The sequence below is a fragment of the Cydia pomonella genome, chromosome 25 (genome assembly GCF_033807575.1).
Source record: "Cydia pomonella isolate Wapato2018A chromosome 25, ilCydPomo1, whole genome shotgun sequence".
Classification (NCBI taxonomy): Eukaryota; Metazoa; Arthropoda; class Insecta; order Lepidoptera; family Tortricidae; genus Cydia; species Cydia pomonella.
Window position 1 is genome coordinate 9,439,622 of NC_084727.1, and position 22,868 is coordinate 9,462,489.

The window sequence follows — 22,868 nt, forward strand, 5'->3', positions numbered from 1 at the left end:
TTTATAGCTCTCAATAATGAGGTCGCACGTGTAAGTGTTGCAATATAATAAGTATTCTTTCAAAACTTTTAAACAAAAAATAAAACCGACTTCAAATATTACCAATAGCGCCATACATGTACCTATAACATTTGAAGAGTTCCCTCGATTTCTACAAGATCCCATCATCAGACCCCGACTTGGTGCCAACGGGAGCATCTCGGGGTTATATCCGTTCGATTAAAGAAAAAATCGGTTCACGATTCTCGGAGATATCGAGTAACATACATACAAAAAAAAAACAGTCGAATTGAGAACCTCCTCCTTTTTTGAAGTCGGTAAAAAATAGACATTATTCATACAAGCTTTTATCGCTGACTGTACTTTTCTTTCAACATACAACTAACGACCCGACATCGATAACTAATGCTGACAGCTGTTTCTGTCAATTATACGACATATAAACGATATCTAAATGAGAACTTATCTACACCAGAACTTATCGTTATCGTATTTCATTCTTCAAATCGGACCATTATACACGTAGAGACTATTCTAAAAAACCCAAACACAATTAGGTTACGTTGTTTTAGCACAGAGTTCCTATGGCCACTTCCTGTCTCCATCATCAAGTCAGCTCGATGGTACCATATTAATCACCCAACTTATATATATGTATAAGAAGTTTCAGCTCAATTGAATAATGAGAAGTGGGTCAAATTTAACTTGCAAGATTTAAATACAAGCTAAATAAAAGCTTGTAAAAATGTGTTCAGTCCTGCAATAATATGTTTAACGACGACCACAAGGGGGGGGGGGACTCCCTCTGGTCGCATAACAACTTGTCATATTTTTAATTGTCATAACACTTTGCATAAAATTGTAAGTCATAAAAGTCTTTAGTCAGAATTATTCCTACGCATAACTGGGTTTTTGTCGTAAATGAGTTATGTCATAATTTTTATAGTCAGAAACTTAATTCGCATAATATTTTAGGTTAGGCTATCGTTAGGTATGCACAAAGAATATACGACAACTGCTATGTATGTCATCAAATATTATGGCTAAAAATGTATAACACAATATAATATGACTTTTCATTTGTATGCGCAATGATGATTATGAGACAAGTTGTTATGCGTATCAAAGATATGACTTGAACCTTTATGCAACTCAATATGGACCCGACCGCAAGTATATCAGAGGGCCTACCGCGAACCACGTTCGACGTGTTGCCTCTCTGTCGCACTTGTAAATTCGCACGTGAGTGTGACAGGGAGGCAACACATCGAATGTGGTTCTGTTGTAAATAATTAACGCGATTAACTTGTTTAACTAAGTTTATTACAATAAAAAATAAGCAAGTACATAAGATTCGATTATGTCGTGTCACGTATCGGCGCTAGAAGGGACTGACATTTGTGTACATGCATCAGTGCGTTGATGCGTGTTTGCTCTACAATATTTTCAGGCGTTATGATTTGCATTCCTTCCAACATCCTCTCCTGAATGCAAACCCATTGCAGCTGTGAAGGTAGTAAGCTTCAGGCGAGGTAGTCCTTTGGTAAGTGCATCAGCTATCATGCCATTGGTACTGATGTATTCGACGTTTACTTTTCTGGCAGCAATCTTGTCCTTCACAAAATGGTATCGCACATCGATATGCTTGCTCCGAGCATGATAGGCACCAGAACCTGAAATACTAATAGCGCTCTGATTATCACAATACAAAGTTATTGGCGTACCTGAAGATTTATGCCAAAAATCATCTTCAAGCTGTTTAAGCCAAAGCGCTTCTTGTACAGCAGAGCTCAAGGCCATATATTCTGCCTCAGTAGATGAAAGCGCCACTGTGGCCTGTTTTTTGGAGTTCCAACTTATGGCAGCACCCTGAAAGATAAAAATATATCCTGTGCAGGATCTTCTGTCTAATGTGTCACTGGCCCAATCTGCATCACAATAGCCAGTCATGTTATTGCTGTCTTTCTTGAATGTGAGCTGCAAGTTAATTGTTCCTCTCAAATATCTAAATATTCTCTTAACAGCTGCCCAGTGCTGAGTTGTCGGACAATTATTAAATCTGCTTACAGAATTGACAGCAAAAGTTATATCAGGGCGTGTACCCTGTAATAAGTACAGTAAACATCCCACGGCTACTTGATAGGGTATGTTTTTTAGAATTTCATTTTCATTTTCAGCCTTCTTCAACTGAGCACCAGCTTCAAAAGGTGTAGGTACTGGCTTGCAATCATACATCTTGAATCTGTGCAATATCTTCTCAACATAAAGTGATTGATCGAGGGAAATTGTATTCAGATTATCACTCTGCGTTATTTTGAAGCCAATACATTGTTGAGCTGGACCGAGATCTTTTATTTTAAAATTTTCTCCCAGTTTTCCTTTAATAAACTTTACAGTCTTTTCGTTGTTGAATAGACAGAGTATGTTGTCGACATATACTGCAATGAAAAATATATCATTTTCACTTGTAAGTCTGTAGTATATGCAAGGATCTACGTTTGATCTCTTTAAACCAATTTCTAACAGAGCAGTAAAGTAAAAGTACCTTGCACCTCCGATAGACTGTTTCTCCATTGGGCCACAGAGGTCTGAATGAATAACTTCAAGCAGCTGTGTTGCCTGAGAACCTTCATTCTTGAACGGTTGCCTGGTCTGCTTTGCTTTTAAACATGAAGTACAAGCCTCTGCTTTTTCCTGTGGGAAAAACTGTACACCAAGTGTATATTGTGGAATTTTCTCTAAGTCACTGTAATTAATGTGACCTAAACGCTGATGCCAGACGTATTTGTCTTCTGTTGTGACTGTCATTGCATGCCCACTTGGGCCAGTTATTAATTCATAAGTATTATTTACTTTTTTTGCTTTTGCCACAATATTTCCGCTCATATTTATTATTGAACATCCATTTTTATCAAACTCGACTCTATTTCCACTGTCAATAATTTGGCTCAATGACAGTAAATTTTGGGCTAATTCAGGAATGAACAATACATTCTTTACCTGTATCTGATCAAACTGTCCTGAAATTTTACTTGGTACCCGGATGGTCAATGTTCCACAGTCTCGTACTTTGAGTATTGTGTTGTCTGCTATCTTGACACTCTGAACAGGCGGAGTTGTTCTATTCTCTAGCCATTCCTCATGCATTGTCATATGGTATGAACAGCCAGAATCGACTAGCCAACTGTCATCAGAATTGCCCACAGAAGCTGAAAAAGCGGCAACAAAACCATTTGTAGTGCTTTTTTTTTCTTTTTTATTATTTTTAAACCAACAATACTTTCCCAAATGTCCATAATTGTTGCAATTATAACAACGGGGACCTTTAGATTTCCCTGAGTGACTCTCCTTGCTTTTACTGAACCGATTTGGATATTTCTTTGACTTTGCATAAAAAGCGGTAGTAGTATCTGCTGATGTTTTTACTTCTTGAAGTAACTTAGTCTTAATCAGATCTGCACTAATTTTTATGCCTGAGCTCTCTATACCCATAATCATTGGCTTGTATTCATCGGGGAGACCAGCCAACATTAATGTCCCAAGCCACTCATCACCGACACTGAAACCTATGTTTCTCAACTTGTGTGCTGCCGACATAATTTTGTTAATATAATCTTCAATGTTTGTACTTGATTCTAAGTTGGTATTTATCAAATCTTTCAGTAGCCCAACTTTCCTTAGTAAACCGGAGTCTTCAAACGCTTTGCACAAATTGTCCCATACCTGTTTTGCTGTGGTTGCTTCTTGCACATGTACATATAATTGTGGCTCGATCGCGAGTATTATTTTAGATCTCGCTTTTGTATCTTTTTTCTTGTCACTAGCAGGTAATCTGCAGTAATGACACTTTCATACAACTCTTCATGTTGCAAATACGCTTCCATTGCAAACTTCCATGTTGTAAAATTATCTCTTCCAGTTAATTTTTGTATTGATAATGTGTTTGTAGCCATCATTTTATCAAATATTTAAAGATTTGAGCTGAAAAAGAACTTAGTTTTTTTACGCGGCAAGTGAGGTTATGTGAATTTTACTTTTGTGTTCACTATTATTTTATTACACTATACTTTTCAAAAACTATATCAGGCAGGGACGGCCCATAACCTGTTGTAAATAATTAACGCGATTAACTTGTTTAACTAAGTTTATTACAATAAAAAATAAGCAAGTACATAAGATTCGATTATGTCGTGTCACGTATCGGCGCTAGAAGGGACTGACATTTGTGTACATGCATCAGTGCGTTGATGCGTGTTTGCTCTACAATATTTTCAGGCGTTATGATTTGCATTCCTTCCAACAGGTTCGCGGTAAGCCCTCTGATACGATTCTGTTCGTAGAGTCATAAGAGCGTGTCACATATTTTTGCGGCGTTCGACGAGTAAAATATTATTACAGGTATATAGGATCTTAAATAAAAGTTTATTGCATTTAGGTTATATTTTATTATACATTGCAAAAGTCTTAAATTGTATGACATCATTTTATAAAAAACGGGAGACGGTACTCTCAATCCTGTCACGGTACTAAGCGACTTTAGTGTAGATCCCCGGGTCTCCGACGTTGCTGTGGCCCGAACGAGGTGAAACCGTTGACGGAGTGCAGTGGCATATATTATATTTTTATAACAACTAAGCGAAAACGATGCTCTCGATCTAGTAGACGTAGTGAGAGACTTTAGTGTAGATCCCCGGGTCTCCGACGTTGCCGCAGCCCGAACGACATGTCGCCGATGACGTTGTAACATGTCGTTGCATATATTTTATATTTATAACAACTAAGCGAAGACGATACTCGCAATCCAGTCGACGTAGTGAGAGACTTTAGTGTAGATCCCCGGGTCTCCGACGTTGCCGCAGCCCGAACGACATGTCACCGATGACGTTGTAACATGTCGTGGCATATATTTTATATTTATAACAACTAAGCGAAGACGATACTCTCAATCCAGTCGACGTAGTGAGAGACTTTAGTGTAGATCCCCGGGTCTCCGACGTTGCCGCAGCCCGAACGACGTGACACCGATGACGGAGCGCAGTGGCATATTATATATTTATAACAACTAAGCGAAGACGATACTCTCAATCCAGTCGACGTAGTGAGAGACTATAGTGTAGATCCCCGGGTCTCCGACGTTGCCGCAGCCCTTGCCGAACGACGTGACGCCGATAACGGTGTACATGCAGTGGACCTGACGGTTTTGGATGGTGAGCGGCCCGCCGCTGTCGCCCTGAGGAAAAAAAACGTGTTTTCAACATTCAGAAATTCGCCAAATTACGCTACTATTTAATGAATAAGAAGTGTGTTGATATTCTTTGCACTATCTTTTTGTCTACTGATAAGGTAGAAGTACTAGTGTTCGACGCTGTACTAGTCACCGACATGGGCACTTTATTTCATGGAAATATAGGCTAAATTTGAACAACGAAGATTTTTCTGTATTCGAACTTAATCCTTGTCACTTTGACATAAAGTGCCCATGTCGAGTACTAGTGCAGCGTTATACCTAATTTTGTCTAATTATTTAGGTTACATAGTAGAAAAAGTAAAATTAATTTTGTCTAATTATTTAGGTTACATAGTAGAAAAAGTAAAATTTTAGTTGACTTGTGGAAAACATATTGTATACAATAGTGATATAATCAAGTTTTTCAATTTGTCGGCGCGCCTAATAGAGACCTCGGGCGACCAGAGGGCTGGCCACTATTTCGCACAGCGCATGAGTATCGCCATACAGCGGGGAAATACGGTAAGCCTTCTAGGCACCTTAAAATTTTAATTAATAAATTTTAAAATTTCACCTATAGTTTTTCAAATTCGTACCTTATTTAGGCCACTCAGCAAGGTTCCTGGCCTAAACACGGTACTCGACTCGTACTCGAAAATAGACATAGTTTATTTGGTGTACATGAAACTTAACCTATAATACATCTTATTCTAGAAAAATCTTACACCAAAATGAATGCCGCTCAGCATATGCCGATGACTAAAATCCTTAGCCATGGCGCTGGTTTTCAGGGCAACCAGAGGGAAAAACAAGACAGAAAAACACAATAAAATAAAACATAACTAAACTAAGCCAGAGTGTCGAAGAAGGTGAGTTTGAACTATAACAAGATAAAGACATTAATACGCATATTTCTTAATGGAGTGTAGAGACATATGAAGCAGAATCATCCGTCCCGGAATTACTGATCTTCTTTCAAAAATTCATAGGAAAAATTTAATTACCTAACAGATGTTTCTTGATAGAGTGTAGTCCTCGGTAGCAGACCTGTCTTACTAGACCAATGATTCCGGAATTTCAGAATCTATTTCGGATCCTCTTGTATATATGTATTTAATTACCTGACAAGTATCCTTGGACTGCGTGTAGTCTCCGTAGCAGACCTGCGTGTCAGGGTCGAAGCCGTTCCGGAAGTTCCGGCTGGGACGGAACTTGATGCGGCGCTCTTTATATTTGATTACCTGACAAGTGTTCTTGGACTGCGTGTCCGGGTCTAAGCTGTTCCGGATGTATCAGCTGGGACGGAACTTGGTGCGGCACTTTTATTTGATTACTTGACAAGTATTCTTGGACTGCGTGTAGTCCCCGTAGCATACCTGCGTGTCCGGGTCTAACCCGTTCCGGATGTTCCGGCTGGGACGGAACTTAACGCGGCACTCTTTATTTTGGATTACTTGACAAGTGTCCTTGGACTGCGTGTCCTGATCGAAGCCGTTCCGCATGTTCCGGCTGGGACGGAACTTGGCGCGGAACTCTCCTTTGATTACCTGACAAGTGTCTTTGGACTGTATGAAGTCCCCGTAGCAGACTTGTGTGTCCGGGTCGAAGCCGTTTCGGATGATCCGGCTTGGACGGAAATTGGCGCGGCACTTTTCATCTTTAATTACCTGACAAGTATGCTTGGACTGAGTGTAAGTCTCCGTAGCAGACCTGCGTGTCCGGGTCGAAGCCGTTCCGGATGATCCGGCTTGGACGGAAATTGGCGCGGCACTTTTCTTCTTTAATTACCTGACAAATATGCTTGGACTGCGTGTAAGGCTCCGTAGCAGACCTGCGTGTCCGGGTCGAAGCCGTTCTGGATGTTCCGGCAGGGACGGAACGTGATGCGGTGCTTTTCATCTTTTGATTATCTAAGTGTTCTTGGACTGCGTGTCCGGGTCCAAGCTGTTCCGGATGTTCCGGCTGGGACGGAACTTGGCGCGGAACTCTCCTTTGATTACCTGACAAGTGTCCTTGGACTGTGTGTAGTCCCCGTAGCAGACCTGCGTGGCCGGGTCAAAGCCGTTCCGGATGTTCCGGCTGGGACGGAACTTGGCGCTGCACTCTTCATCTTTGAACTTGCTTAATGTCACCTGTAAATTATTAAAATAAGTTACTTAAATATCAGTAGCATTTTTATAAGATATTGTATCCCAAGTCATTCATTTATTACGTAAGACTATTTAAGGGGGACGGGAGGGTCGGCCATATCTTATTTTTTCTTACAAGGGGGTGGGAGGGGATCTTCATAGTTCTTACGTTAGATCAAAAAGATGCGAAAATTTTCAAATTTCTATGAATTTATAACGGTTAAAATAATACTACCACAATCTGCTATCAAACACGGTGCAGAGTTAGGTTAGATAGACTCCATTGCCTTTATACGCACAAATAAATGTTCTAAAAATGTTTTTTTTTTTAATTTTAATTGCTTTGTATAATTTTTATACAAAGCAAGCGCAAATTATTTATTTCGTTAGATTCTTATGTAATAGAGGGGTGATGGGGTCGGCCTATTCTTACTTTTTCTTACATAGGGGAGGGAGGGGCTAAAAACTGGCACAAATAATGTTACGTAATAAATGAACGGCACCCATAACAAACCATTAATAAGTTTAGTCAGATTTAGTGTAATCTCGTATGAAAAACGGGTCCCAGTAGAAACTGCTTGTTGCCTGTTGGGGAACTGCCTAAGTGTGAACTTTCGTGACCCAAATTATAAAAGTGCTATTTGTATAGATATTTGACCGTGTGGTAAGTATTTTGCTGAACAGTAAGTAAGTAAGTAAGTAAAAATATTCTTTATTGTGTAAAAATACCAATCCGATAACTGGTGGGTGATGGCACAGGATCGAGACTACTGGTTGTGTACTCGTGTCGGAGGCCAAGACTCATTTTGGGTCGCTACGCCATGAAGTAAGTGTAAAAATATATAGTTAAAATACACATGATCATAGAGAAGTAGTCATAGAGTGCTCATTCCATACATCGGTTTTCTTACCAAAACGCTTATTATTTTCGTAGTCGACATCTAGCGTCGAGTAGCGGATTTATCAGTACTACTACTTGACAATTGATATACCTACTGCTTACTTGCAGTACTTGACAATAGATATCGCGACGAACGAAAGTTCTAATGCTCAACGATTTTCAGCTAATATTATAATCGGAATAACCGGAACTCTATTTTCAACTCCTTCTGCTTGTAATATTAGTTGTAAATTGTTGAGCAATACACTGTGTGTGTGTGTGTGTGTGTGTGTGTGTGTGTGTGTGTGTGTGTGTGTGTGTGCGTGCGTGCGTGCGTGCGTCCGTGCGTGCGTGCGTGCGTGCGTCCGTGCGTGCGTGCGTGCGTGCGTGCGTGCGTGCGTGCGTGCGTGCGTGCGTGCGTGTGTGAAGTGTAGCTGTACTGATGAATCCGCTACTTGACGCTAGATGTCGAATACGAAAATAATAAGAGTATTGGTAAAACTGAGGTATGGAGTGAGCACACTATGCTTACTATTTCTCTATGCTTTCGATGTATGTAAGTATTTATCCTACATCGCGCGTACAAAGTTGCAAATGTCAGTTGCATGCACAAAGTTTTTCTATCCACAAGATGTTACCTTCTGTAAGTAGTCGGCGTTGCTTCCCATCCAAGCTGTGGCGCCCCAGCCCGTAGCTATAGCTTTAGAATGGTCTCCGCCAAAGACGTCCAGACAAGCTGGTACCGTGGTGAAGTCCAGGTTGATCCTGAGACAGATCAATTGGTATGATTATCGGGGCTCTAACTGTATATGATTTTATGGTGGCTAGTGCCTATGGTTGTGGGGGTTTGACTTAGATACACTTACGGGTTCTCAACCTCTAGTAGAGCGATGTCATGGTATTTAGAAGGCGCCCTGTACTGCGGGTGTCTGATGATCCGTCGGATTCTGTGCACTTGAGAAGCAGACACGTCGTCAGTCCGTTTCAGCGTGCCGGTGATCGCGTAGGCTACTGGACCCCTGGAACACGAGTTAGAAATTAAATTATGATTTAAATAATTAAAGTATTTTATTTATTGACAATAACAATATACATAATGGATATATACAGATGATTACTATAACTAGCTTATATCTAAAATAGGCCCTTGAGGCATTGTACCAAGGATGCTCGCGGCATTTCCTCGTTGTATCGCAATACTGATACGTTGTGCGAGGAAGCCGCCAGCTCTTCGGTCACCAGTTACGTCAACCAGACGTTTCGCGATTTCTCCAAAAAACTTGTGCGCGCTGGGACCCCATGGACCTAGAGTTTCAACACCAAAAGGTACAAAATGGTACTCTCTACCGAGGCTCTTATATTTATTACGTTTCAAAATTTCGGCGCTTTCCGTCGCTGCGCCCGCGCTTACATTAGTCCGTTGGAGGTGGGACGGTGCCAGTGTGTCTACGCAGGTAGCATCCCACACTAACATCCGTCCCAAGCTCCAAGGAACCAAGGACACCCCATCAGGCCTCTTGCCATCATCCCTGATAATGCCAGTTGATTTAAATTAATACAACAGGCATCTAATATTCATCGAGGCAATTCTAAAAACCCCAGACACAATTAGGTTGTGTTCATCACTCAGTTCCTAAGGCTACCTCCTGTCTCCATCATCAGATCAGCTCGATGGTACCATAATATTGCATTGTCACCCGATTTACATATGTATATGCAAATGTTTAGCTCAATCGGAAATCGAGAAGTGGGTAAAATTTTGCTTCCGAGGTTTGCTCCACGCTAATTAACAGGGCAAGTTAAATAAAAGATAATATTAAAAACTCACACGTTTTCACGGTTAGACCAAATCAGTGACTCAAATCGAATTCGAAAAGAATCCATTATCGCGATATTCTACGGCGTTTCTCTTTAGTGTGGTCCAGGCATGAGAATCAACCGGTCTCTCAGCAGTATCCCGCCGACTGCTGTGACATATAAATGTCCGTAACCGAGCAATAATTATACCACAACCACTTACAGATCTCTGGCTGAAGTCCAGTGCCCTGTTGTGAGTATGAACCGATCACTCAGCAGTGTACTGCCACACCGCTGTGTCGTTCGACTACCCGTAACCAAGCAATAATTATATAACAATCACTCACAGATCTTTAGCTGAAATACAGTGCCCTGCCGTGAGTTTGAACCGGTCGTTCAGCAGTGTCCCGTCACACCGCTGTGCCATTCAACTGTCCGTAACCAAGCAATAATTATACAACAATCACTTACAGATCTCTGGCTGAAGTACAGTGCCCTGCTGTTAGTATGAACCGGTCGCTCAGCAGTGTCCCGCCGCACTGCCACACGGCTGTGCCATTCGACTGCCCGTAGCCAAGCAATACCTGAAAAATACCTGTGTCAGTTTTGACTTCACTATCTTCGATTGAGAGCGAATGTCTCCGTTTGAACTTGGGCAAAAATGCTTCCGTGAGTTGGATATCCATCTGTCTGGCTGTTTTTATTTACAGAGGGTCTAGAAGATGGCGATAGTGTGCAGAAAACGAAACGCTATTATCTCTCTATCACTCTTCCTCATTAGTGCGAAAGAGACAGGATAGCGTTTCGTTTCTATGCGAACGATTGTCATTTTGGCTAGGCCCCCTGTGCAGATATGATGGTCGTTGGTGTCTACGTGACAGAGTGATAAAAACACTATCCGTCCCTTTCAGGCGCGTCGTGATAATGGAGCGCGCCATTCTCGGCATTAAACTTCAAGACCGAGTGAGGAATCTCGAGATCCGACGCCGCACCAAGGTGCGAGACGTGGGTGACTTCATTACCAAGCGAAAATGGAATTGGGCGAGACATGTTGCCAGGCAGAGTAATGGCAGGTAGACCAAAATATTGACAGATTGGTGGCCGCTTTCAGATGAAAGAAGCGCCTGGCGTCCGTTGGCTCGTTGGGTGGATGACATTCGAAAAATCGCGGGACACTTCTGGATGAGACTAGCCCAGGACCGGGATAAGTGGCGTGAACGAAGAGAGGCTTATGCTCAGCAGTGGGCGACTGGAGGCTAAAATGATGATGATGAATACGGTTATTTTATCACGTGAATAAAATGATCCAAGACAAACATGCTGTTCTCGATGCTAATGGAATTTTGTGAACAGGTTGTGGTCCCGACCCTCAATCATGAGGAAACGAGGACTCAGAGCTGAATGATTAACTTACCATGTGAGGGAACTCTGTCCTCTTGGCGTTGGTACCGCCCACGATCAGCTCGTCCACGTTGTGGTTGCAGCGGTTGGCGCGGCCCATGCTGCCTGAAAGAGCTGTTTGCTCGCACGGATACACTAGCTGGTGTTGGTAATCGATGCATTCTGGAGCAATATAAAAAGATAAGCTTGAATTCGATGAAGGTATAATTAGGTTTATACGTACAGGTGTGGCCGTCTAAGGAAGACAAATTTGTGCCTAATGCTTTGCATAATGTACATCGACAAATTCTTCCATGAGATAAACTGCTAGGCAGATCATTATGACCATATATGACGAGTACATCTATCAGACATTAGTATGTCACTAGCTACGATGTAATAATTGTTTTGTAGTTCTTATCATTATCTTTTTATCTTATTTCTTTTTATGTCATTTCTTCTTCTTTCTTCTAATGATTTAAAACGTAGATTACTCATTACTCAGAATTAACAGCTTTTGTATGAGAAGTTCCACGTGCCATCCGTGATCCATCTCCATCATATCATATCATTATATTGGAATTTTTCTGGCTAGCCACATTAGCGTTTGTGGAATCAAAGGTTAATACGAATAAAAGCTTTTTCACCACACCAACTGGTAAAGGCTCCCTTAATTGTTCAAAAACAAATGAGATAGTTGCATTTTATCCACATATGGAGCAAAGTAATCAGATGCAAATTTTGAGTTGTTTACTTAGCTGGTAGAATTGACTTTTGTATGATGATTTTGAATAATATATATTTTTGATTACGTTCATTTGGATTTAATTTGGATTGATTTTTTGGTAATTCATAGTAAGTAATTTCCTCGCGTTGATGTGGTGAATTTTTTTGTGTTTACTCGGAGACAAAGTTTCTTTAACCTTCGTGCCTTGAATATTAGCACGAGCGGTGAAACAACAACTTTGCTCCCTTGTAAAACAAATAACCATCATTTGCATGTTGACTTCGTAGTGGTAACTTGGTAAGTCATTTTTCCATATTTTCTTTTGACCGCCCGACATCTGAAAGACTTGCCAAGACGCCAACGACGGCTACAGCCGACAGTTTCGCCAATGCAATAGGGACTAACGCGGGACTCTGTAAAGTTCAATTTCGCTTAAATAATCGTGATCGCCTGCGTCCGGGGCACGGCATGTTCCTTCGCCGTCTGGCGTTCAAAAGGTTAACATACGTCCTAAAAGAATACTTCACTTACTGTCCCAAGCTTTCCGCCCAGTTTTCGCCGCGGTCCTATCTGGCTCCACAGCAGCACACCCATCAACTATAGGCGTGTTGGGACTGTAGTCATATACAGGCACGAAGAACTCTGTTGTTGTTGTTCTGGATTTTCAAAGAAAACTTTGTAGCTACAGTAAATTTACTGCAATTTCGACACATGATTAAATAATTTTGAACGCCATTTAATTTTGATCCTTATATATTCTTTCACTGATATGTGTTCAATTTGTTAAATACCAAAAAGTGGTGATATCGAATAGATCAAAGGCCAAAGGTATGGCGACATCGTTTCGACCTCGAGGTTGTGCCCGGTAAGATGGCGCCACTTTTTGATATTTAACAAATTTAACACTTATCATTGAAAAAATATGGGAGAGTAAATTTTTTGCTATGGTAAGTAGGCTATGGATGTAGATAAAACTATATAATATCATAGAGAAATAAGAACTACATAGAGTGCTCACTCCATACATCAGTTTTGGTACCAAAACGCTTATTATTTTCGTCGTCCACATCTAGCATCGAGTAGCGGAACTCTCAGTACTCGACTATAAATATCGTGACAAACAAAAAGTCTTAATACTCAATGAATTCCGCTAATATTATAACCAGAGTAACCAGAACTCAATTTTCAACTCCTACGCTTACTCTGGTTATAATATTAGCTGAAAATCGTTGAGCATTAGACTTTTTGTTTGCCGCGATATCTATTGTCGAGTAGCAGTACTGAGAGTTCCGCTACTTGACGCTAGATGTAGACTACGAAAATAATAGTATTTTTGGTAACAAAACAGTTGTATGGAGTGAGCACTTTTGGTCTTTTTAATTCTCTTTGATAATACTTACCCAGGGCGAGGTGTAGTGGCAACTGGCCTAGCAGAAGTTGTGGTTGGTTTCTCCACGCAGCAGATTATTACTTCGAAGCCCTCGAAACCGCATCTCTGTGAGACAATTTTACAATTAATTTGTGACAAGCTATAGATGCGACGGCTTCGCAGCAATTATACGCAAGAAAGCGGCCTCCTTGCTGCGTAGAACCAGGGATAGCACAAACAGGATTCTGAAGATGATTGCTGATCACGTTTGTTGTCCCATAATGATAAGTCTAATTAAATTAATTAAGTCTAATATAACTTTTAAGTATTAACATTAGTTTTTAAGTCTTATCTTATGTAATACTAACAAAAAATGGGATCACTGTTATCTCGAAATAAAGAATTGATATTGATATAGATGTGACGACCGGTTTGGCCTAGTGGGTAGTGATGGAAGATCGGTGATCTAGCGTGAGTCAACCATAATTGCGTTTGTTTTGTTTTCATATTATGTGTTTTTTTTATGCCTCTTCTTCTGTGTGTCGTTTCTAACTCATAGTTTTAAGTGAGGTCCCCACAGAAAACCAGCGCCACGGATTGCCGCGGGATATGCTGAGTGGATCCTACTTTAGCGTCCGATGCGTTTTTTAGGGTTCGGTACCCAAAGGGTCAAACGGGACCCTATTACTGAGACCGCTATCCGTCCGTCTGTCACCAGGCTGTATTTCATGAACCGTGATAGCTAGAGAGTTGAAATTTTCACAGATGATGTATTTCTGTTGGCGCTATAACAACAAATACTAATAACAAAATAAAATATTTTTTTAGGGGGGTTCCCATACAACAAACATAATTTTTATGCCGTTTTTATAAATAATAGTGAGGAACCCTTCGCGCGCGAATCCGACTCGCACTTGACCGGTTTTTATAAATAATGGTACGGAACCCTTTGTGCACGAGTCCGACTCGCACTTGCCCGGTTTTTTTTTATGTATGCATGTCTTCTTTTCTAAATCTTTCTTTCTTTCCAAAATATGTGCTTGTGCAATCTATGGTATTGGTCATCTTGATCCTATTCATATTCATATTCATATATTTATTCATAATAATTCATATTATATGTCACAATATTATTTAAAATTAATTATTTACAAAACATGATTTGTAACATTTTACATAATAATAAAAAAATAAAATTAATATTAAATCTAAGTTTTTAGGTACTTGTTTTGTACTCTAAAAACTCATTAAAAAAAAAAAAAATTCTTTTATTTCAGACAGGGTCCATATACATCTTACAGTTAAAACTACAAATAAAATAAAATAAAATTAAAAAAAAAACACAATTACAAATTATTATTATTATTAATCATTAAAGCTATAAAAAGTGTTCATATAAACCGATGTTTCTTAAGCTTAAAGAGTTCTGCCATTTTCTTGCCTGTACGTTTTTGAAGCAGCCAAATTTGTCAAAGAAACGAAATCCAAAAAAGAAACGGTGAAAGGCTTTGTACCTATTATAATGCAAAAAATAAACTACCATTTTAACAAAAAAATGCACTGTTTGCCATTTAATAAATATAAGAAAACCCTATAGTATATCTATAGTATATTCTATAGTTGAAAATAGATTTATATAGTAAACACCCCTATAATGGAACAGGCACCAGTAATGGGATGGTATGAACAAATCCTGTAAAACAAGTATTTACCATCAGTTTTTAATCGCTGGCAACATTTTACCATAAACAGTAGAGCCAAAGAGCTGCTAAAGTTTAATTTTTCATTGATATTTGTTAGTTTCAAAATTAATTGCGCCATACATCCCATGACTGGAGCAAAAAAACATAGTTTTAATTGGTTAATTATATTGAAACCAATTGCAGTAGCTTTCATTCAATACATAGAACACATAAAGGACGAATTGGACATTCAACTTTTAAAGCATAAAGCGGTAGATATTTTACAGATGTCAGTGAAATATCAAAAATACTCCAAATTTTCTCTTAAATGTCTCATGATTGGTGCCGTTAACATACATGAATCAAACATTTATTCAGCAATTAGACCACCGACTGCTTACGATTACGCTAACAGCCACTATTTAGTGCTTACGGGTAGTTTCCACCACTGGCTCTTCGGGTCTATCACGGCCTGGCAGTCACGCAGCGCTCTGCACACGCCGGGGACGCCATCTTAATAATATGTTAAATTAAAGTTTAGTGCTTACGGGTAGTTTCCACCACTGGCTCTTCGGGTTATCTGTCACGGTCTGGCAGTCACGCAGCGACACGCACCGTGGACGCCATCTTGGAAATTATGTAAAACGTGAATTTAGTGCTTACGGGTAGTTTCCACCACTGGCTCTTCGGGTTATCTGCCACGGCCTGGCAGTCACGCAGCATGTCACACGCCGGGGACGCCATCTTGGAAATTATGTAAAACGTGAATTTAGTGCTTACGGGTAGTTTCCACCACTGGCTCTTCGGGTTATCTGTCACGGCCTGGCAGTCACGCAGCATGTCACACGCCGGGGACGCCATCTTGGAAATTATGTAAAACGTGAATTTAGTGCTTACGGGTAGTTTCCACCACTGGCTCTTCGGGTTATCTGTCACGGCCTGGCAGTCACGCAGTGCTCTGCACACGCCGGGGACGCCATCTTGGAAACAACTGTCGCCAGGAGCTGGAAATTATGGTATGTGGTCCGTTATTAGGAATTGCTACCAGTATTTATGTCCCACCACTTATAATTATAACAAGTGACATTATATTTATAATACTCATTCACACGAACCTAGCCGCCATACAATAGAAGAATATTCTGTAATAACATGAAATTTGACATAAACATTCATGTGACATATAGTCACGGAATTGGAAGGGTTGTCACTTTTAGGGTTCCGTAGGCAACTAGGAACCCGTATCCGTATAGTTTCGCTCTGTCTGTCTGTCCTTCGGAGGCTACGTGATCGTTAGTGCTAGAAAGCTGAAATTTGGCATGGATATATAAATCAATCAATCCAAAAAAGTCGTGAAATAAAACCTAAAAATATTTTTTTAGGGTACCTCCTCCCATAAAAAATGGATTTCTTAAAAATGTTTTTTCCCTTTAATTCAATAGTGTGAAATATCGTTAGACAGGTATTTCATAATGAGCAAGAGTCTTCAATAACTATTTTTGGATAAAGTAATTATTTCGGAAATAATTGCTCCGAAAGAAAAAAAAAAATATCCCCCTCTAACTTTTGAACCATGGGTCCAAAAAATATGAAAAAAATCATGAAAGTAATGTTTAATAAAGACTTTCATGAGACATGATCAGTTAAGCTGTTTTTGAGTTATTATAATAAAAAACATATTACCTTGAGACGCCACTCCGTATACAACGCACAGCACTATAACACTCGACAGTTTTTTCAACATGATTCTTATTAAATATTTCAGTCTTGTTTTAGATTTTTAGTGTAATTATTAATTATTTCTTGTCATTTCTTAGCTTTAACTTCTAATGGAGTAAATGGATAAAAAAATATAACGATTTAAGAGGAAAATGGAGGAACCGCGAAAATCGCCTTTTCATACAAACGTAATCATTTCCCTCTCTGGATATTTGCATTATTGAAAATATTTTGAGACAATATGTTGTTTAACGATGCCCCTACGTTAGAATTTTTAATTATTGATATAGTTAGGAGCATTTTAAAATTTGTTGAAATCAGTTTTTCGTACCTAATTTTTACAGTAATCAAAAAAATCGAAAAAAGTCAAACGTACGGGCAAAGCTATAGGGAGCGTACATGAACTGTAGGAGGCAGCACAGGAGCCGTGAGATTTTTGGCGCGAGGCGTAAATGTAATTTTTACTGTTCCGATGTAGCCCACAAGATGGCAGAACCTACTATGCACAAGAAAACACGTGACGTGTAAATGTGCATGTTTATGGTTCCGATTCAGGCCACAAGATGGCAGATCAAAAATGCCAAAAGAAGTACCCACTTAGGGCGGCATGTATTGCAACATTTGCAACCCTATGCGGTACAGAACATTACGGCCCAAAGAATCTGGAATTTCCTGGATTCAACGGGCATCAGTAATGAACTTTAAAGGGCTGTCACAATAGATCACTACCTGGTCGACGTGGCACTCAAAGGCCCAAAATTTTTTTTTTTTTTTTAGAAAATAGCTGATACTCTTCAAACTGCTGGATCGATTTCTATCAAACATAGGTAAGAATACTAAGAATCACCGAAAGAAAACTCGCTTTTACTTACAAAAGTTTTTGGCAAAAATTTCGCTTTTGGTACAAGCTTTTATCGCTGACTGTACTTTTTTTTCCACAGGCAACTAATACTCATCGAGCAAATTCTAAAAACCCCAAACACAATTAGCTTGCGTTGTTTTATCACAGAGTTCCTATGTCCACCTGTTGTCTTCATCATCAGATCAGCTCGATGGTACCATAATATTGCATTGTCACCCGACTTACATATGTATGCAAATTTTCAGCTCAATCGGAAACCGGGAAGTGGATCAAATTTAACTTGCAAGATAAATAAATAAATAAATATTATAGGACATTATTACACAAATTGACTAAGTCCCACAGTCAGCTCAATAAGGCTTGTGTTGAGGGTACTTAGACAACGATATATATAATATATATATATTTCTAAATACTTAAATACATAGAAAACACCCATGACTCAGGAACAAATATCCATGCTCATTACACGAATAAATGCCCTTACCAGGATTTGAACCCGGGACCATCAGCTTCGTAGGCAGGGTCACTACCCACTAGGCCAAACCGGTCGTCAATTTGATTACAAACAGACAACGGTCAGGTGAAAGTAAATAAAAGCTTGTAAAAACCGCATCGAAAGCGGCCCAGAGTTTCGCGTGATATTCCCTGTTGGAGCGAAGTGTAAGCTTCCAATGTAGACCACAAGATGGCAGCGATGTGACCCTCCAAAGCGCACCGCCCCGTATTGCATAGGTATTTTTTTGCCAGGCCAAACCGAAACATGAAGATACTGTATCGTCAATATGTAAACATATCTTGGACATTGACCGTTCAGACAAAATATAAGGAAAATGTTGAACTTAAAATATCAGGAAGTTGATAATGATGTCAATTTTATATAATTAAGATACCAACCGCTTGAACAATTAATCTGATATCTTTAGAATGGAGCTAGGTATCTCATCATCATCATCATCATTTGACGACTGGTTTGGCCTAGTGGGTAGTGACCCTGCCTACGAAGCTGATGGTCCCGGGTTCAAATCCTGGTAAGGGCATTTATTCGTGTAATGAGCATGGATATTTGTTCCTGAGTCATGGGTGTTTTCTATGTATTTAAGTATTTATAAATAGTTATATATTATATATACCGTTGTCTAAGTACCCTCAACACAAGCCTTATTGAGCTTACTGTGGGACTTAGTCAATTTGTGTAATAATGTCCTATTATATTTATATTATTTATATGTCCCGTACTGTGACGGGGTCCGATTTCCTACTTTTCTCCTTCCACTTCGCTCTATCCTGGACGTCGTTTTCCGATAACCCACAGGCGTTTAAATCTCCTGTTTGGGCCTGGTAAGGGAAAACTAAGGGCTTTGTTGCCTACGTATTCTGGCGGCCTAGGTATCTAACATTCAAAAATTAACTAGCTATACTCTGTATTCCCTTCTTCCCGTCTTCTGTTGTCCCGTAATTTTGTCACGGTTTATGGGAGCCTGGGGTCCGCTTGCCATCTAATCCCAAGATTTGGCGTAGGCACTAGTTTTTACGAAAGCGACTGCCATCTGACCTTTCAACCCAGAGGGTAAACTAGGCCTTATTGGGATTAGTCTGGTTTCCTCACGATGTTTTCCTTCACCGAAAAGAGACTTAGATATTTATGATATTTCGTACCATAAGTTCCGAAAAACTCATTGGTACCAGTCGGGGTTTGAACCCGCGACCTCCGGATTGCAATCCGCACGTTCTTACCGTTAGGCCACCAGTGTTTTTTTTCTTGAGATAGTTAAATAAAAATAAACAAAATCTAAGGTGTTCGGCTCCTTGGTTTACGTCAAAAATATTGAATTTTCCTGTACCTAAAGCATTTGGATTAATCACAAAAATACAGAAATATAAGACTGATTTTTGCGCAATTTAGACGAAAATTGCGTTTTTGTTTCATTATATATTGGACATGTAAGCTTATTTTGCAAGAAATTTTCGGAATAGTGCCTTTATGATAGGCGTACGATAATTTTTTCTTCGGTACGATAATATTGACACTCAAATACGATAATTCTCTTCCGCTCACCTGGCAACACTGAATTACCGACTCGATCGCGTTTATGTCAGAGGGCCTACCGCGAACCACGTTCGACTTGTTGCTTCCCTGTCACACTTATGTACGAATTTACAAGTGCGACAGAGAGGCAACACGTCGAACGTGGTTCGCGGTAAGCCCTCAGGGGGCCTACCGGGAAAACCGAAATTCGCAATTTGCGGGGATCTTTCTCTTTTACTCTCACTAACACGTAATTAGAGTGACAGAGAAAAAGCCCGCAATTGACGAATTTCGATTTTCCCGGTAGCCGCCCAGTACCGAAATGGTGGTAGCCACACTGTTCGCGTGACGATATCGCCTTGTCAGTTATTCGCAAAAACTGACAATCGAGAATACTGTCAATGCCGGATTTAGAGGTCTGGAGGCCTCGGGCAATAAAGGAGTGGAGGCCCCCGAGCCCCAAATTTTTTCCAAATAAAATTATTATTTTTTTAATTATTATTATTATTTTTATCTACGTTTACAATAGCTCAAACTTTGTATATGGAATGTTATTTAATTTTTTTATGTTTTATTTACTATTATAATGTTATTATTATTATTCGAATTTTATATACACGAGACATATTATGTAGAAATGTTTTAATAGGTATTAGATATTTAGTTAAATTTAATATTGTGTGCCCTAACAGGGTGTCATGAACTGACTAAATTAATTGTAACATCTTATTATGGTAAAACCGAATTCTCTATTGTGGGGGGGCCCCTCTTTTGTGAAGGCCCGGGGCAGTAGCCCCGGTTGCCCTCCCCTAAATCCGGCCCTGAATACTGTTATTTTAGAGGGTGCAGTGTGTTCTGAAAAAGGTTAATTTTAAGTTGTAGCGATTTTCGGATCAAATATCAAATATCAAATATCAAACATTTATTCAGCAAATAGGCCACAGGGGCACTTTTACATGTCCATTTTTACAAACAATAAATTAAAAAAAAAAAACAATTACAAATATCGAATCTATGAAATAATAAATACTTTATTAGAGATGTATACTGTCTCTAAATGTCAAATTACACAAAAAAAACTATGATAAAAAAATAAAACCACAATATGGTTGCTAAAATAATAATTAGCAATCTTGTCTTGAGGCCTAGCTCTAGGCCTCTGGAGCCGCGATTCGAATCCTGAGTTTTTGACTTTTGCTCAATAAAAAAATATCACGAACATCAGGTCTAAAATGCTCTTTTAAAATTATAATAAATTTTGCACAAAAACTATAAATATGATAATTTTTTTTTTCTCATTTTTCTTATTTACTTTCACCCAGGGATCGGAAACCGGTATTTTTTGTATGGGAACGAAAACGGTATTTTTTCGTTCTTTGTTAATTATTTCATTTCTAATTGGGCAATCTAATAATACGAAGTCGTTATCTAAAAACACAACCGAGTCCTATATTTGGAGTATAAAATAAACCGAAATATATGTTTATTTCAAAGTTTTTCCAAAAAACCGGTTCCGATCCCTGCTTTCACCTGACCGTTGTCTGTTTGTAATCAAATCTTGCAAGATAAATTTGACCCACTTCCCGGTTTCCGATGAAGCTAAAAAATTGCATACATATGTAAGTCGGGTGACAATGCAATATTATGGTATTATCGAGATGATCTGATGATGGAGACAGGAGGTGGCCATAGGAACTCTGTGATAGAAATACGTAACCTAATTTTGTTTGGGGTTTTTAGAATTGTCTAGATGAGTATTAGTTACTTGTGGAAAGAAAAGTACAGTCAGCGATAAAAGCTTGTACCAAAAATGATATTTTTGCCAAAAACTTATTTATTATTTGAACACAAATAAAAATTGAAAAACTTGATATCCGCGGTCCCGAGCACGCATATCCATCTCGCTAGAATCAGACCATGATAAGTTAGCTGCTATTTTGACTGTCCAAGATGTGCAAGTGTTAAGTAAACGTCATAATTTCAACAGATCAAACGCTTAAGATAACACTTGCGCTGTCTGGACTGTCAAAATCGCTGCCAACTTATCTTGGTCTGACTTTCTTACGCTCAGTAAGAAAAGAACGCGAACCTACTGGGCCTTAAACATCAACACAAAAGCATAGGTACTTATTTTTGTCAAAATTACTTGTCGAAACAATTTTTTCTAACTCTAACGTTTTCAATCTAAATAAATTTCAATACTTATAGAAAAATAGGTACTACTACTACATAATGGCGCAGCGACCCAAAATGAGTCTTGGCCTCCGACACGAATACAGTCAAGTGTAAAAATATGGGTGTACACATCTTACTCAAAAATATGTCCCATAGCATCTTATTCCAGTGTAATTAGAGCGTAGTACCATATTTATGAGACGATTCTTTCGATACATATTTTTGCACTTGACTGTACACGCCAGTTGTCTCGATCCTGTGCCATCTCCCACCAGTTATCGGCATGGAGATAGCGCAAGTCCGCTTCAACAGCATCGCCCCAGCGATATCTGGGACGTCCGATAGGATAGAAAAATAGATAAATCTAAAGAACTGCTAACAGAAATAACTTAATATACACTGTCCACAAACAAAGGTCACGGTCAAAACATGAATCACGTTCCGCGGCGCACGCGGCGTCTCGGCGCTGGCGCAGATTCACAACTGTCATGGCGGACGGATCATTATCATTAGCGGGTAAGTAATAATTAAGTATCTTGAAGCTATCTTCACGCTTCTTCAAGCTGGTCGAATTTTTTGTGAGGGCTTCTACGAAACTATAGTTTTTCTATCGGGACTCCATAATTGATTTACTTTTTTTTAACTATTGTACATAAAAATGGGAGACTTAAGAGGATTAGTGATAATTTTTCCATACAAACGTTCTAAAACATTTTCGTCTCTAGATTTTGACCTTTTTCCTCGCGTTGTCCCGGCATTTTGCCACGGCTCATAGTAGCCTGGGGTCCGCTTGACAACTAATCCCAAGATTTGGCGTAGGCACTAGTTTTTACGAAAGCGACTGCCATCTGACCTTCCAACCCAGAGGGTAAACTAGGCCTGGTTGGGATTA

The 22,868-nt window shown here is 39.5% G+C and overlaps 1 protein-coding gene across 6 annotated transcripts; it reads right to left on the reverse strand.

The window, feature by feature from the left end:
- Nucleotides 1-4,430: 4,430 nt before the first annotated feature.
- On the reverse strand, nucleotides 4,431-22,469 carry LOC133531392 (trypsin-1-like). Of its 6 annotated transcripts, none has more exons than XM_061869592.1 (11): nucleotides 22,357-22,469; nucleotides 16,875-17,017; nucleotides 16,089-16,195; nucleotides 13,541-13,635; nucleotides 12,672-12,796; nucleotides 11,448-11,596; nucleotides 10,505-10,617; nucleotides 9,103-9,255; nucleotides 8,875-9,001; nucleotides 7,228-7,359; nucleotides 4,431-5,230 (listed from the first exon to the last, which is right to left on the reverse strand). In XM_061869592.1, the coding sequence occupies exons 2-11, from the start codon at nucleotides 16,933-16,935 to the stop codon at nucleotides 5,063-5,065; spliced, it is 1,230 nt and encodes a 409-aa protein (XP_061725576.1). In that variant the 5' UTR covers nucleotides 16,936-17,017; nucleotides 22,357-22,469; the 3' UTR covers nucleotides 4,431-5,062. The 6 variants fall into 6 exon arrangements, with proteins under 6 accessions (XP_061725576.1, XP_061725577.1, XP_061725579.1 ...); XM_061869593.1 differs by having other exon boundaries at nucleotides 16,875-17,114; nucleotides 22,357-22,464; XM_061869595.1 differs by having other exon boundaries at nucleotides 16,875-17,008; nucleotides 22,357-22,463.
- Nucleotides 22,470-22,868: the final 399 nt, after the last annotated feature.